The 16,469-nt window shown below is 41.5% G+C and overlaps 1 protein-coding gene across 1 annotated transcript; it reads right to left on the reverse strand.

The window, feature by feature from the left end:
* Window positions 1-202: 202 nt before the first annotated feature.
* LOC121774559 lies at window positions 203-1,021 on the reverse strand. The gene is made up of 4 exons (XM_042171409.1): window positions 974-1,021; window positions 852-888; window positions 657-810; window positions 203-578 (listed from the first exon to the last, which is right to left on the reverse strand). The coding sequence occupies exons 1-4, from the start codon at window positions 1,019-1,021 to the stop codon at window positions 203-205; spliced, it is 615 nt and encodes a 204-aa protein (XP_042027343.1).
* Window positions 1,022-16,469: the final 15,448 nt, after the last annotated feature.

Below are 16,469 nucleotides of genomic sequence, written 5' to 3' on the forward strand. Positions count from 1 at the left end.
AGATTCATATTAATTTAGTTACTCGATTTCAGATGATAACAATTAGTCTATACAATAAAAAATACTAATTTTAATCTCTGCATACAATTCAAGAATCAAGAAACAAACAAACCCCACATTACCTCGACAATTCAGATCTGTGCATTGGCAATGACACAACTACTTGAAAAAAATCTCACTCAGAAAACTGTCCCATTCCCATTCACAAACTCAAATCTAAACCAGCAGCCACCTCATCTCCATTCTTCCTCTCTTTCGAGAGAGACAAGCTGCTGCTGTCGACCTCTTCATGATCACACGCGGCCTTCTTCTTCTTCTTCTTCCCAATTGTCTTCAGAGAGAGAGTGAGGTCAAGGTTGAGCTCCGCGGGGGTTTGCTTTCTCTTCAACAGAGGAAATGCGCGAGCATTCGCTTGTTCTAGGCCAGTTTGCCAGAATCTTTGATTCAACATTATGTTTTTGTGATCAAGAAATCTCCAAGAATTTGTTGATATATACCCATTTTTGGCCTCATTTGATGGTGGTGGTGAAGGCACATAGAGTCCATTTTTGGTCATGTTTGGTGTTGCCCAACTAGTACTGCAAAAATTGAATTAGGGTTAAATCTTAGTTGATCAAGAAAAAATAGTGAATTATTTTAAATTATTTGTCACAAACCTCAAGATAGAAATTGATTTGTGATTGTTGTAAGTTTGTAGCATTGGGAGTTGGCTGAGGTTATAGACATGTCGATCTCCGGCATCAACTAGGATTCGTCTTTGTTGTGAAGTAACTATAATTTCCCCCAAATTAATCAATTTCAACACAAACCCTAATTTTTGTAACAAAAAAATGATTAGATATTTGGTTTACCTTCATTGGGATCATCAATCTTCTTGCTTCTGTACATCTGATTAACATCAACACAACTAATTAGTTGTTACAATGAAAATCAACCAAAAAAAAAATCAAATGATATAATTTTATAATTATACCTGAAGATGGCTCTTGACATGAGCAATGCTTAGCCCTTTAACGTTCATTAGTTGTAACACCAATTTTGGCGTTGCTTCTGCGAAGATCAAGATAAAAGATATAGTAATGATTTTTATAAAAAAGAAATTCATGAAATGATATGAGGGCTCACTTTCTTCTCCACCTGTTGCATGCATAATCCACGTACGTGCATGCAACAATTCGCGGAATAGCCGCGTTATGGAATGAAGGAATAAGGGTCGTATGCGGATAATAATAGGCCCACGTGGACGTCCGAGCTGGCATGGGAAGGGGAGTACGTGAGTTCGGCACCGAGCTGGCATGGGAAGGGGAGTACGTGAGTTCGGCACCGAGCTGGCATGGGAAGGGGAGTACGTGAGTTCGGCACCGAGCTGGCATGGGAAGGGGAGTACGTGAGTTCGGCACCGAGCTGGCATGGGAAGGGGAGTACGTGAGTTCGGCACCGAGCTGGCATGGGAAGGGGAGTACGTGAGTTCGGCACCGAGCTGACATGTGAAGGGGAGTACGTGAGTTCGGCACAGAGGAATATAGGTGGATGCGGTGTGCATTGCGTGAACTATAAGAAGGGGGACCACACTCTCATTTTGTTATGTTAGTTATGTGATTGTTGATTTGGGCTAGGATCCGTGATCCGTAGCAATTAGGAGTTTCATTCTCATTGTTATCGTTATTGTTTGTTGTTGCTATTTGTAATTCCTCTTTTGCAATTTACATTCGATTACCCAGATCTATCTATCTTAGCTCGGTTACTCTGCTACGTGAGGTGGTGTTGCTTGCTTTTGCTGTGTGACTTGCAGTGATCGTTGCGGTCTCGCTGGCTTCGAGCTCGAATCGCAACAAGTGGTATCCAGAGCTACCGATTCTCGGTGAAATGACGCCGGTGAACACGAGGGGATCGACGGAGGCGGAGAGGAAGGTGATGGAGTCGGAGAGGCGGGTGATGGAAATGATTGCGGAATTGGGTCAGAAACAGGAGAGAGCGGAGGCGAGAATGGAGGAGATGATGAAAGCGATTGTGGCGATAAACGTACGGAATCAAACGGCGGAAGTGAGAAAGGAACGGGAGGTCGTAGGCGATGGTGGATGTACGAACGAAGGCGGAAATGATCTCGGCCGATCTACTCGGTACGAATTTCCTAAGTTTGATGGAACTGGACTAGAAGGTTGGGTGATGAGATCGGAGTTCTTCTTCGAAATCGCGAAGGTGACAGAGGATAGGGAAAAGGTGAAAACAGCAGCGCTGCACCTAGAAGGGAAGGCATTGCAATGGCACCGGGGGTTTGTGAGTTTGCAAGGGGAAGGAGCCTACGCAGATTGGGGTGGATATGTGAAAGCTATGTCAGCGCGGTTTGGAACACACGCTTATGAAGATCCATTAGCTGATCTGAGAAATTTGAGGCAAACCAATTCGTTGCAGGAGTACATGGATGAATTTGATGAGTTATACCCGAGATCGAAGGTGTCGGGAGAGCAGGCGCTCAGTTTCTTCCTTTCCGGGCTTGTGGATGAGTTACAGATGCCCGTGAGGATGTTTAAGCCGCAGAGCTTAGACGATGCTTATGCCTTAGCTAAGCTGCAGGATCTCACTGTCAAGGCGATGCAGGGCAAGCCTAAAGTGAGCCAAGGGGGAGGTTCGCAGGGGAGCAGTTATAGTGCGAATAACAAATCATTGACGGTGACTACCACCAACTACAAGCCAAGTGGAAGTGCAGGCGGCTATGGGAGCAGTAAGGAGAATGATAGAGGGAATCCAACGAGACCACCACCTAGACTTCTAAGTAAGGAAATGGAGGAGAGAAAGGCTAAGAACCTCTGCTTTTGGTGCCCGGAGAAATTCACACCGAATCACCGCTGCTCTAAAAGGAAATCCTACGTGATGCAATTGCTTGAGGAATTGAAGCAAGAAGAGTCTGAGGAGCAGGAAGAGGAGGAAGATTGTGAAGTAGCCCAGGACTTACAGCTATCTTTGCATGCTATGTGGGGAATTAATGGGGAAAGAATTATGAGGATGAGGGGAGTTTGTCAGAAAAAATACCTTAGAGTTTTGGTGGATACAGGAAGCACACACAACTTTTTGAGCAGCCACATAGCTGATAAGATCAAATGCAAGTGGACACAAGTAGCAACCGCAGCAGTTGAGGTAGCCAACGGGCAGCTACTGCAGTGCACAAAAAAATGCAAGGAGTTCCAATGGGAAATGCAGGGTTCTAAATTCACTACTGAGGTTCATGTTATTAACTTGGAAACCTATGATTTGATATTGGGAGTGACTTGGCTATCTACATTGGGGAACATTGGCTGGAATTTTAACACACTCAGTATGGTGTTCAAGTTAGATGGTCAGTTGTATCAGCTGCAGGGAGAGAAGTGGAATTCTAAGGAGAAGCAGCTCAATTGCATCCAACTAATAACTCAAGAGGAGGTCTCTGGTCAACCAGTAAAAATGAGCCAAGTGGTGACAGCGGTGGAGGGAGTTACTTGGCAATGTAATGGAATAAGCAAGGAAGAAATGTGGCCTGAGTTGGAGCAGCTACTTGAGGAGTTTGCTGAGATTTTTGAAGAACCTAAAGGCCTACCACCACAAAGGGAGCTAGATCATAAGATCATTCTGAAGGAGGGAACTGAGCCTATCAATGTGAGGCCCTATAAGTATGCAGCTCATCAGAAAGATGCTATTGAAATAATGATTAAGGAAATGCTAGAAGCCGGGGTTATAAGGAACAGCAAGAGCTCTTATGCTAGCCCTATAGTATTGGTGAAGAAAAAGGATAATACCTGGAGAATGTGTGTAGATTACAGGGCTTTGAATGCAGCCACTGTGAAGGATAAATACCCTATTCCGGTGATTGAGGAGCTGTTAGATGAGCTAGGAGCGACTGGTTGGTTCACAAAAATTGATCTCAGATCAGGCTATTGGCAGGTTAGGATGAATCTGGAGGATGTGCACAAAACTGCTTTCAAATCCCATGAGGGCCACTATGAGTTTCTTGTCATGCCCTTCGGCTTGACAAACGCACCAGCTACTTTTCAGAACTTGATGAACACCATATTCAGGAAGTACTTGCGGAAGTTCGTGTTGGTATTCTTCGATGACATATTGGTATATAGCAGAAGCCAAGCTGAACATGTTGGGCATCTTAGGGTGGTGTTGGAATTAATGAGAGAGCATTCTCTTCTAGCTAAGAGGTCCAAGTGTGTTTTTGGGGGAAAGGAGGTGGAATACTTAGGCCATATAATATCAGAAAACGGGGTGGCTACAGATGAAGCTAAGATTGAGGCTGTCAAAAACTGGCCTCAGCCTAAAACGGTTAAACAGGTTCGGAGCTTCTTGGGTCTAACGGGGTATTACCGGCGATTTGTGCAGGGCTATGGTGTTATAGCAAAGCCTCTGGTGGAAGTTATCACAGGGTCGACCTTTGAATGGACAGAAGCAGCCCAGGCAGCCTTTGAAAAGTTGAAATTCTTGATGAGTTCAACCCCTGTTTTGGCCTTACCGGATTTCTCCAAGGACTTTGTGGTGGAAACTGATGCATCTGGGGTGGGAATAGGAGCAGTATTGATGCAAGAGGGGCATCCAATTGCCTTCATCAGCAAGGTATTATCTCCTAGGTATCAATCTCTATCAGTGTACGAGAAGGAATTATTGGCTATTCTCTTGGCGGTGAAAAAATGGTATCACTATTTGCAATGCAGAAAGTTTGTGATTGTGACTGATCATCAAAGTTTGAAGTACCTTTTGGAGCAGAAACTCACAACACCTACACAACAAGCTTGGATGGCTAAGTTGATGCACTTCGACTATGAAATTAAGTACAGAAGAGGGGTAGAGAACTCAGCAGCTGATGCCCTCTCAAGAGTTCCTGAAATTATGGTTCATGCTCTCACCTCTTACATCATTCCCCTGGAACTCATAGCTAAAATCAAATCTACATGGGAGAAGGATCCGCAGCTACAACAGATTATCTCAGAAAAACAGCAAAACCTTGAATCTCATCCGAAATTTAGTTGGCAGAAAGGGGAGTTGAGGAGATATGGGAAGTTAGTGGTGGGAAATGACATCCAATTGAAGGCACAGATATTGGCAGTATTTCATGAGTCTGCTCTAGGGGGGCATTCTGGGGCTCTGCCTACTTATAAGAGACTATCGGCCTTACTATATTGGCCCAAGATGATGAAGGAAGTAAGGGAGTTTGTGAGGCTTTGTGTCGTTTGTCAAAGATTCAAGGCAGGAAATTCTCCCCCCGCTGGGCTACTACAGCCATTGCCTACTCCAACTTCACTCTTTACTGACTTAACTATGGATTTTGTGGAGGCTTTGCCAACTTCTCAGGGGAAGGATGCCATACTGGTGGTAGTGGACCGGCTGAGCAAGTATGCTCATTTCATGGCAATGACTCATCCTTTTACCTCTAAACAAGTGGCTGAAACCTTTATGAATTCAGTCTTTAAGCTTCATGGGATGCCACTAAAGATAGTCAGTGACCGGGGTGCAACGTTCATGAGTGCTTTTTGGGCCGACTTCTTTGCCTTGTTGGGAGTTGATCTCTTGTACTCCACGGCCTATCATCCGGAGACAGATGGCCAGTCCGAAGTAGTTAACCGATGCTTGCAATGCTATTTAAGGTGTTCGGTTGGGGAGAAGCCACATTCTTGGCATCAATGGTTGGGTCTCGCCGAGTATTGGTATAATACTTCGTACCATTCGAGTATCAAAATGACTCCCTTCGAAGCTCTGTATGGGTATGCTCCACCTCTACATGTGCCGTATTTGCCCGGGGATTCACGGGTGGAGGCAGTAGATATTGCCTTACGGGACAGAGAGGAAATGATTTCAGTGCTCAAAATGAATATACAGAAGGCTGCGGACCGGATGCAAAGGCAAGCCAACAAGCATAGGGTGGATCGCGAGTATGAAATTGGTGATTGGGTGTGGCTGAAGCTGCAGGATTATCGACAAAAGTCCATCCGAGGCAAGCACCACAAATTTGAACCAAAGTTTTTTGGGCCCTACCAGATTCTGGACAAGATCGGCAAGGTGGCCTATAGGCTGAGTCTTCCCTCATCAGCCACCATCCATAATGTGTTCCACGTTTCTCTACTTAGGCCGGCTTCTCAGCCTACTGGTCCAGTGCCCAACCTACCTGCTATATCTCACATTAGGGATGCTCTGCCGCAAGCTATACTTGAGCGAAAAATGGTGAAGAGGCACAATCAAGCTGTTACTCAATGGCTCATACATTGGGATGGGTATTCACCCGCGGATGCTTCGTGGGAATATGCGGATGAAATCAAAGCACGTTTTCCCTGGTTCCTTGAGGACAAGGAACCTTAAGAGGGGGGTATTGTTGCATGCATAATCCACGTACGTGCATGCAACAATTCGCGGAATAGCCGCGTTATGGAATGAAGGAATAAGGGCCGTATGCGGATAATAATAGGCCCACGTGGACGTCCGAGCTGGCATGGGAAGGGGAGTACGTGAGTTCGGCACCGAGCTGGCATGGGAAGGGGAGTACGTGAGTTCGGCACCGAGCTGGCATGGGAAGGGGAGTACGTGAGTTCGGCACCGAGCTGGCATGGGAAGGGGAGTACGTGAGTTCGGCACCGAGCTGGCATGGGAAGGGGAGTACGTGAGTTCGGCACCGAGCTGGCATGGGAAGGGGAGTACGTGAGTTCGGCACCGAGCTGACATGGGAAGGGGAGTACGTGAGTTCGGCACAGAGGAATATAGGTGGATGCGGTGTGCATTGCGTGAACTATAAGAAGGGGGACCACACTCTCATTTTGTTATGTTAGTTATGTGATTGTTGATTTGGGCTAGGATCCGTGATCCGTAGCAATTAGGAGTTTCATTCTCATTGTTATCGTTATTGCTTGTTGTTGCTATTTGTAATTCCTCTTTTGCAATTTACATTCGATTACCCAGATCTATCTATCTTAGCTCGGTTACTCTGCTACGTGAGGTGGTGTTGCTTGCTTTTGCTGTGTGACTTGCAGTGATCGTTGCGGTCTCGCTGGCTTCGAGCTCGAATCGCAACACCACCAAGCCTCTCAACGGCGTGAACGAAGTAGAGGTGGAGCTCCAAGGTCCACCGGAGACGGGGATTTTTGGAGCGGATATACTGCCGTACGGATCCAGAGCTGGCCTTCTTCCCATTGTTCTCTTCAACTGTGCTGTTGCTTGAGCTGCACTTTGAATTCTCCATATCTTCAATTTTAAAATTTTCAAGATTTTTTAGCTACCTTCTTTAATTTGTGTATTGGTATGATTTCTCTCAATTCAATTCTTTCTTCTTGGGTATACTTTTTTGTTTATGTGAGAGTAGATGGAGGAGGAGGGGAAGTTGTTAGAATTGGGAATGAAAAATCCTTGATTAGGAATATAAAGAAGAATTCCTTCTCTCTCATCAACCAAAGTTTTACTTATACATGATTTCCTTTATATGGCTCTATCAACTACCTAGCCGATGATGATCATGATGTGATAGATTTATATACTTTCTTTGTCCGCCATTTATAATCCCATTTTGACTGGGTACATGTTTTAAGAAATTATTTGACTTTGTGAAGAAAAATGAAGAAACGAGTTATTGGAATGTTGACCTCATTTTTATATATTGATTTTATAATGGAACGTAAATGTAATAAGTTAGATGAATGAATGATGAACTCCTTACTTATAATGAAAGGTAAATGAGACTTTATATTGCGGACACCCCGAAATAGGAAAATAGAACATTATTTCACGGACAAAGAGTACTCCATGTTTGCAAGGACTTACCTGCACAATGCTTTTTTAGATGAAATTTTAAATTTTATGGTTGAATAAAGGAGTAGGAACTTCTAAATATTGACTAGATTATTATTTTCTATTGAGAATGTTTCTTCTTAGATGACCATTAAGTCAAAATTAGGATCACCCGACCGAAAACTACTCTGCAAAATCACACCATAAATGGTGTAAGAGCAAACTCCTTTTAATTTTTGAGAAGTTCAAAGTATAGATTCTTTGCCTAGCTATATGTTAATTATAAATTTTTCTGTCAAATCCAACTCAATTGGTTAATTTAATTATCATTCAATTTCATAAGATTTCACGCTTCATATTTCCAAAGCGTAAATTTGCGTACACACTCATCGACATTACTATAATTTTATATTTAATTTGATAAAATGCTATATGGAGTATATGTTAATAATGTAGAAATAAGAATAAGCCTCAATTAATATTCATTTGATTGCGTGCATAATATTTGATAATTAAGATCGATCTAGCCACAGTTTTCAAGAATATTGACGTATCTTTGTGAGAAAGGCCTGTGAGTTTTGATGCATGTGCAAAATGGATCCAAGCACATATATGAGTTGGAGTAAAAGAGGGGATGAGGTCCAGAGCCTTTGTCCTAACGGCAAGGAGCTCATACATTATTGTATAAGGTGTCGAGTTCGAGTCCTCTTGACATTAGTTGTAATTTCTCCTTTCTATAGGAGAAAAAAAAGGGTAACAGAGGGGATGAGGACTAAAAATATTATATTAATTCATGTTTTGATAAATACAAAACTTGTTCAGACAAGAATCAAGAAAACTGTCATGAGCTAGACTTAGGAGTAGTAATAAAAAAAATACTCCCTCCGTCCCGGACTACTCGCACATTTCCTTTTCGGCACGGAGATTAAGAATGAGTATATAGCAAAGTCAACAATTGCGGCTGTAGGTGATAATTTTTACCAAAAATGGAAAGAGTGCAAATAACTTGGGACGTCCAGAAAGGAAATAAGTGCAAGTAGTCCGAGACGGAGGGAGTATGTGTTTTAGATTCTACAACTTAAATTGTACCTCATTATTTGACTTATTTTCATTATGGAATCTGTAAAAAATATAGGGCTGCTTCCTTGCTTAAATTATTAAAAAAATACAGTAATGTTCTAATTAATAAATTAATATTCCCAATTTATTGTTTAATTAGTTGTATTTGAATGGGCCATATGTTGCTGTGGTTTTGTGGGCGAGCATCTAGCGACTGCTGTCAGCTTGGTCAACTATTTCATGTCTCCTTATGCGAGATTATTATTTATTAATTTAAAGATTATTTCGTCTCTCATTTTAATAATAGGATTGAAAATTTCCATTATGCGATTGAAACTTTAATGTTATTAATTGTAATATAATTATTGTACACTTATGTATATCAGTATTGTTTTCCCAAAAAACCAAGGGCGTGCTTCTTTCTTGGCTTGGTGCACCCTTTAGACGCTTTGACAAGAAGCTTTAGATCTCTATCTTTTATGTCACTGCATGGTTAATTTAGAATATCCGTAACAAGATCGTATTTCAAAACTTTCAACCCAGTTGGGAGTTTGAGAAAATGCTACTGTGTTGGCTCACTTTCCCCTTCTCATCAGGGCAAATACTGGAGGATTGCAATGTCATCAGAGAGTGTGAGGGTTGACACCAGGTTTGAAGGCTTGAAAAACACACGAAATAGGTGGGCGTTGCCTCTTGCTCCCTACTCATTGTCTGATGTTCTCTCAGGTAGCTTCCTGTTGTTTGTCTTCTCTTTGTTAGTTGGTGGCATGCCTTGCTTTCGACTGCTGCTTTTTCTTTCTAGCTTTGTTGATTTTGCACTTTGCTGATTTTTCTTTCTAGCTTTGTTGATTTTGCGCTTGTTGTGCTGTTAGCTTTGTTGGCTTTTCTCACTTTTTTTTTAATCAGTGTACTTCTATTGTTGTTGTACTCTACCTCGTCACTTTTAGGTGGTTTGAGATTTTTGATTTATCGAAAAAATATGTATATCAGTATGTAAGATTGTGTTATAGTGACATTTACATTTTTTATTAGAACATTGCATAATTATGATCCGCAATTTTATTATCCAACTAATATTACGAGTATAAATCTTCAAAGTGCTGAACTTTTTTTTGTTCTCACAATAATTCTCATTTGAAACCCCTCTCTCGAACTCTCGAAGGTCAAATAAAAATCGCTACCCCTTGGTATTTCTACATATTTAAATTTTTGCGATAAAAGTGAGTGACTTTTATGTTACATTAATCCAGCTAAAAATAAATATGTTCTCTTAATTCAATGAATTTTTAAATCTGAAATCAATCTTAAATCAACATATATATATATATATATATAGATAAAACGATATTGAAGATGAATTGAGCTTTATAATTATCCTTATTTCTTTAAAATAAATGAGCGATATTCGATGGAAAACTTATATGTTAATGAGCTAAATTTGATCTGTAAATGTGGTATAGCATTGATGAGATTCATGTGTCATGAAATTAGAGTTCAATATTCTACGCTCGTGTGTATTGTCAATAGGACTTATTAGGACTGTGAAATGTTGCTTACTTTCAACTAATTCTAAAGAGAAAAATCCATTTTCTCATTATTAATTGATCACAAGCATCTTGCCCTCAATTCGCCCACTAAAAGCCAACTCAATTGGCCCTTTTAATTTTCCTTGTGACATTGTGTACAATTAATTGCATGCCTATTTCAACACTAGGAGGTCTCGTCGAAAATATTTTTTAAAATAAACATTGCGAATCATGATTTTTGTTGTGGGAACATGTATATTATAATTTGACGAAATACTGTATGAATTTTTAAATTAAAACTTTTGTTGTATATGGAATTCAATTCTATGATCCAAGTATCCAATGCATTCAACAAACGAATTTCTCATAAATCATTATGAATTAAGGGTTTGAAAGGATTCAGATTATTTATATTTAAATTTTTTTGCCTACTTTTATACTCCTATATTTATAAAATCGATTTTTGTAAGCATTATTGGATATATCTGTATATCGGCGGTTCCAGTGAGAATTTTTTTTAATGAAAACTTGAAAAAATTGAAATCATATCATTCTATGACACATTAATATCAGTTGACATCACAAAATATATCAGTTTTTTTATATTTAGTCAGAAGTTTTTTAGGAAAAGTTCTGAAATGGCCAATCTTCTATCTACACAATTCATAATTATGTTAGGAAAAAATAATGCAATATCTACATAATTAAAGTTATATACTATTATCTAGAATCGTTTTGGCATTTGGGGCCCTCTATCTCATTTACAGTGGCGCCTCTTACTTGTCTCACTTATATTTTATCGCTTCAATTTTTTTGTTCAATTCAGTTTCTTGTGTTTTAATTTAACTTTCGTATCATTCTATAATTGGGTTTATCATACACCTAATAATTTGTCTCACATGAGAGGGATGTAAAAATCATGGATTAAATATGCCCGGTCAATGGATTTTGACCAAATAATAAATATGACGAGACATTTAATTTTGTGAAATTCACAAAATTAAATGATATAGCGTCGATCTACATTTTACGTAGATAAATGTAGTATATTCACTTTCTCAAATCCGATTTTCGGTGAGTGAGAAATAGTGGATTAAAGTTGGGCATAATTAGCTTTTAATTAAAGCTTGGACTTTGAGCTTAGGGAGTAATTAACTAGTGTTAATTATCCCACATAGGAGAAGTAACACATATTTTAATGTGTTTAAATTAAGTGACTTTATGTTACTTAATAATTATAGTGGACCAAGATGGGTGAAAGAGCCTACACGCGCGCGCCGCCGCCGCCGCCCGCCCGAGCCCGTGCTCGCGGTCATGGGCCCGGGCCCGATCTTGATCTTGGTAATTGGTCTTTGGGTGGTCTTTGGGCTTGGTGCTTGGCCCAAACTAATCTTTTTAGACCACCGCCGAGTCAGCAATCCAAGTGGCTTGACACATCGTCTCTGCTGATAGCGGTGCTGCTTCACCAGAGACGTAGCCGTTTTACCTTTGGGGACGACACGCCAAACCGAGAGCACTACCGGGGCGTATCTCGTCTTGCGGGAAGAGGCCTCCCCGACTCGGCTAAACTTTGTTCACGGTTTATTATTTCTTTTCGTTGTAATTTCAGCTTCAGTTTCTCCATCTGTATTCCTTCCTTTTGGGTTGTATTACGCCCTGTTTATATCTTGTAATCCTCAGAAACCAACAATCGCAAGACGAGATATAACTTGCTTTTGAAGGAATTTGGACTCTAAACTGAACCTAAAAACTTTCGAAACATTTAACACCTTTGCTGGAGATGCCGACTGAATCCAACACCGCTGCTGCCACCACCACCGCCGCCATTTCCTCCACCATGGCGACCACTGGACCTATCAACACTTCATCGACTCCGTCGATGATGCCAACCCCTAGGTTCTATCCATCTTCATCAACAACCCCTTGGGTGTATGTTAACACCCATGGGCTCACTGGCGGATTCACCTCGAGTGGAACAGTTGGTTCCACTTTTAGTGGTTCCTTCGGATCCTTTGATGGATCGAGTGCTGGGGCCTTAGGGTCTCACACAGGTGCTGGGGCCTTCGGGTCTCACATGGGTGCTGGTTCCTTTGGGACCAACACGGGTATTGGCTCCTCCGGGACCAATATGAACATGACGGGCTCTATGCCCAACATGACCATGGCGGGCTCTATGCCCAACATGAATGGTGGGGGCTCTATGCCCAACCACGTTGTTGGCTTCTTCGGGGGTAACGGAATTGGTTCCTTCCATGGACCAAGTGCGACACCTTTGACACCAAGAATGATGCCACCTGCCGAGAAGCCACCGAAGTTTGGAGGATCTGACTTCCAGAGGTGGTACCAGAAGATGTTGTTCTACTTGACAACATTGGGCGTCGCCAACTTCCTCATGGAAAACGAGCCACCCGCGCCAAGCGACCAAGAGACTAGGCTCGAAGTCATGGCGGACTATGAAGCTTGGAGAAAGGGGGGTTATCTATGTAAAAATTTTATTTTAAGTGCATTATATGATAGCCTCTACAATGTATACTCCAATGTAACCACATCTAAACAAATGTGGGAAAACCTAGAAAAGAAGTATAGCATAGATAATGCTGCAGGGACTGAACAAGTTGTAGCTTCCAAATTTATGGACTATAAGATGGTCGATTCTCGACCTGTCATGGAGCAAGTCCAAGAGCTCCAAATGATCATCCACGCACTAGTGGCTGAAGGGATGACCTTGCCCGATAAATTCCTAAGGTGCACGATCATTGACAATCTTCCTCCCTGTTAGAAGGACTTCAAGAGCTATCTCAAGCACAAGCGAAACCACATGACCCTTGAAGACTTGATCGTGAAGTTGCGCATTGAGGCTGATGTGCGCAAAAGCGACCAAAAGGCTAAGGGCTTCACCCCAAATGAAGCCAAAGCCAATCTGTTGGAGCGAGGCGGTCCCTCCAACAAACGCCCTCGCCCAAACCGTCCAAATGACAAAGGGAAGGGAAAGCATCCTTCAAAGAAGTTTGAAGGCGACTGCTACAAATGTGGCAAACCAGGCCACTTTGCAAAGGACTGCCGCGGCAAGAAAAAGAAGCCGGCTGCCCACGTCGTTGAGAAGGAGTTCAAGGACTAGGACGAGAACGACCTCATTGCTGTGGTCACTGAAGAGGTTAACCTTGTTGATAACAAGGGTGGCTGGTACATCGACACCGGTGCTACTGCTCATGTCTGCTCAGATAGGAGCAACTTTGCCTCCTACACGGCTGTTGAAGAGAGGAAAATCAACATGGGGAATCAAGCATCGTCCGAAATCCTCGGCGTTGGCAACGTGATTCTCATGATGACGTCCGGCGTCACAATCACTTTGAAGGATATGCTGCATGTACCGGACATCCGCAAGAACCTAGTGTCAGGATCAATACTAGTTAATAAGGGGTTTAAACTTGTATTTGAGTCTGATAGGTTTGCTTTGTATAAATTTGGAAAATCCCTCGGAAAAGGTTATGTAACCGATGGGCTTTTCAAGCTTAGTGTGGCAACTCGCAGTGTTGCAAAGCCATTGGCGAATAATAATAAAACATATACTTCCTCTTATTTGACCGAGTCTTCAAATTTATGGCATTGTAGATTGGGACATGTAAATTCAAAAGCCATTAAAAGATTAGTGAATTTAGATTTACTAAAGGCTAATGAAGTGGATACCCAAGATAAATGTGAAATTTGTCTTGAAGCAAAAATGACTAAGTTGTCGTTTCACTCAGTTGAACGAAGCACAAAACCCTTTGAATTAATTCACACGAATGTATGTGATTTAAAGATGGTGCAAACTAGAGGTGGTAAAAAGTACTTTATCACTTTCATAGATGATTGCACAAGGTATTGCTACATTTATCTTTTAAGAAGTAAAGATGAAGCAATAGAAGCGTTCAAAAATTATAAGAACGAAGTTGAGAATCAACTTGGTTGTAAAATCAAAACGATTCGAAGCGATAGAGGAGGCGAATATGTAGCCCCGTTTGAGGAGTTATGCAACGCAAGTGGTATAATTCATCAAACAACTGCTCCATATTCACCACAATCTAACGGTGTTGCAGAACGCAAAAATCGTACTATAAAAGAGATGATGAATGCACTGCTTCTAACTTCAGGATTACCACATAACATGTGGGGGGAAGCTGTTTTGACAACCAACTATATCTTGAATAAAATCCCTCTCAAAGGAAAAGATGTTACTCCTTATGAGTTGTGGAAGGGAAGGAAGCCATCCTACAAATACCTCAAAGTGTGGGGGTGTTTGGCAAAGGTGATGGTTCCTCCACCCAAAGAAGTTACAATCGGACCTAAAACGGTTGATTGCATCTTCATTGGATATGCACTTAACAGTAGTGCATATCGATTTGTTGTTCACAAATCTGAAATATCGACTATCACAGTAGGAACAACAATTGAGTCGAGGAATGCTGTATTTCTCGAAAATACATTTCCTTGCAAAGACAAGGAAAAAGTCTTAACCAATTCTGAGACAAGAATTGAAGAAGCCACTAGTTCTAAACCAGTGGAAGAAGAAGCCACTAGTTCTAAATCAGCGGATGAGGAACCTGAAACGCGCAAGCGTGCAAGGTCCGATCCAAAAGATACAGTACTAAGACGTGGTAATAGAGTCAGAACACCAAAAACATTTGGTCCTGACTACATTGCTTTCATGTTGGATGAAGAACCAACATCGATAAAAGTAGCCTTTGCTGGCCCAGACGGGCTGCATTGGAGAGAAGTTGTTCAAAGCGAAATTGATTCAATTTTGCTAAACCACACTTGGGTGTTGGTAGATCTACCTGAAGGTGCGAAACCTCTAGGTTGCAAATGGGTACTTAAAAGGAAATTTAAGGTCGATGGAACAGTGGATAAGTATAAAGCCCGATTAGTAGTAAAGGGTTTTAAACAAAAGGAAGGACATGACTTCTTCGATACATATTCACTTGTAACAAGGATTACATCTATCCGAGTGCTTCTCGCTATTGCTGCATTGCACAATCTTGAGATTCATCAAATGGATGTAAAGACCGCGTTTCTAAATGGTGAACTAGAAGATGAAATATATATGGAACAACCCGAAGGGTTTGTAGTACCTGGACAAGAGAAAAAGGTATGCAAGCTCGTAAAGTCCTTATATGGATTAAAACAAGCGCCATTGCAATGGCACTTGAAGTTTGATAATGTGATGTTATCAAATGGGTTTAAAATCAACGAGTGCGACAAATGTGTCTACATCAAGAGCACTAATAACGGCCATGTTATAGTGTGTTTATACGTTGACGATATGTTAATCTTGGGTAGCAACACTCAAGTAATTAACGATACAAAGGTCATGTTAAAGAGAAACTTTGACATGAAAGACATGGGTCTAGCCGATGTAATTCTTGGTATGAAGATTCTAAGAACGTCTGATGGAATCATCTTAACACAATCACATTATGTTGAGAAGATATTGAATAAATTCAAAGCCTATGATGGCGCGCCGGTTAAGACTCCAATTGAACTCGACGTTCATTTGAGCAAAAACAAAGGCGAGCCCGTTGCACAAGAATAGTATGCACGGGTCATCGGGTGCATTATGTACTTGACTAATTGCACTCGACCTGACATTGCTTGTGCCGTGAACAAGTTGAGTCGTTACACGAGCAATCCAAGCAAAGAGCATTGGAGAGCTCTTGAGATATTTGAAACATACTCAAAATCTTGGGCTACACTTCTCGAGATACCCCCCGGTACTTGAAGGGTATTGTGATGCGAACTGGATATCCGATAATAGAGACTCACTTTCAACAAGTGGATACGTCTTTACTATTGGGGGTGGTGCTGTATCGTGGAAATCCACAAAACAGACATGTATAGCCCGATCAACAATGGAATCCGAGTTCATTGCCTTAGATAAAGCGGGTGAGGAAGCCGAGTGGCTTAAGAACTTCCTTGAAGATATTCCATGTTGGTCTAAGCCAGTGCCACCATTGTTGATCCACTGCGATAGCCAAGCGGCTATTAGAAGGGCAAACAATGGCTTCTATAATGGTAAGTCTTGACATATACGTCGACGACATAACACCGTGAGATATTTGATCACAACAGGGGTGATTACAATTGACTATGTGAAGTCAATAG

This window comes from Salvia splendens, chromosome 2 (assembly GCF_004379255.2).
Source record: "Salvia splendens isolate huo1 chromosome 2, SspV2, whole genome shotgun sequence".
Taxonomy (NCBI): domain Eukaryota; kingdom Viridiplantae; phylum Streptophyta; class Magnoliopsida; order Lamiales; family Lamiaceae; genus Salvia; species Salvia splendens.

What these genes read in the sequence shown, in the direction of transcription:
- LOC121774559 (XM_042171409.1), bottom strand. Translation starts at nt 1,021, where the DNA reads ATGAACGTTAAAGGGCTAAGCATTGCTCATGTCAAGAGCCATCTTCAG. An exon ending in GATTGATGATCCCAATGAAG is followed by an intron (nt 811 to 851) that starts GTAAACCAAATA and finishes TACAAAAATTAG; the next exon opens with GGTTTGTGTTGAAATTGATT. An exon ending in AAATCAATTTCTATCTTGAG is followed by an intron (nt 579 to 656) that starts GTTTGTGACAAA and finishes CAATTTTTGCAG; the next exon opens with TACTAGTTGGGCAACACCAA.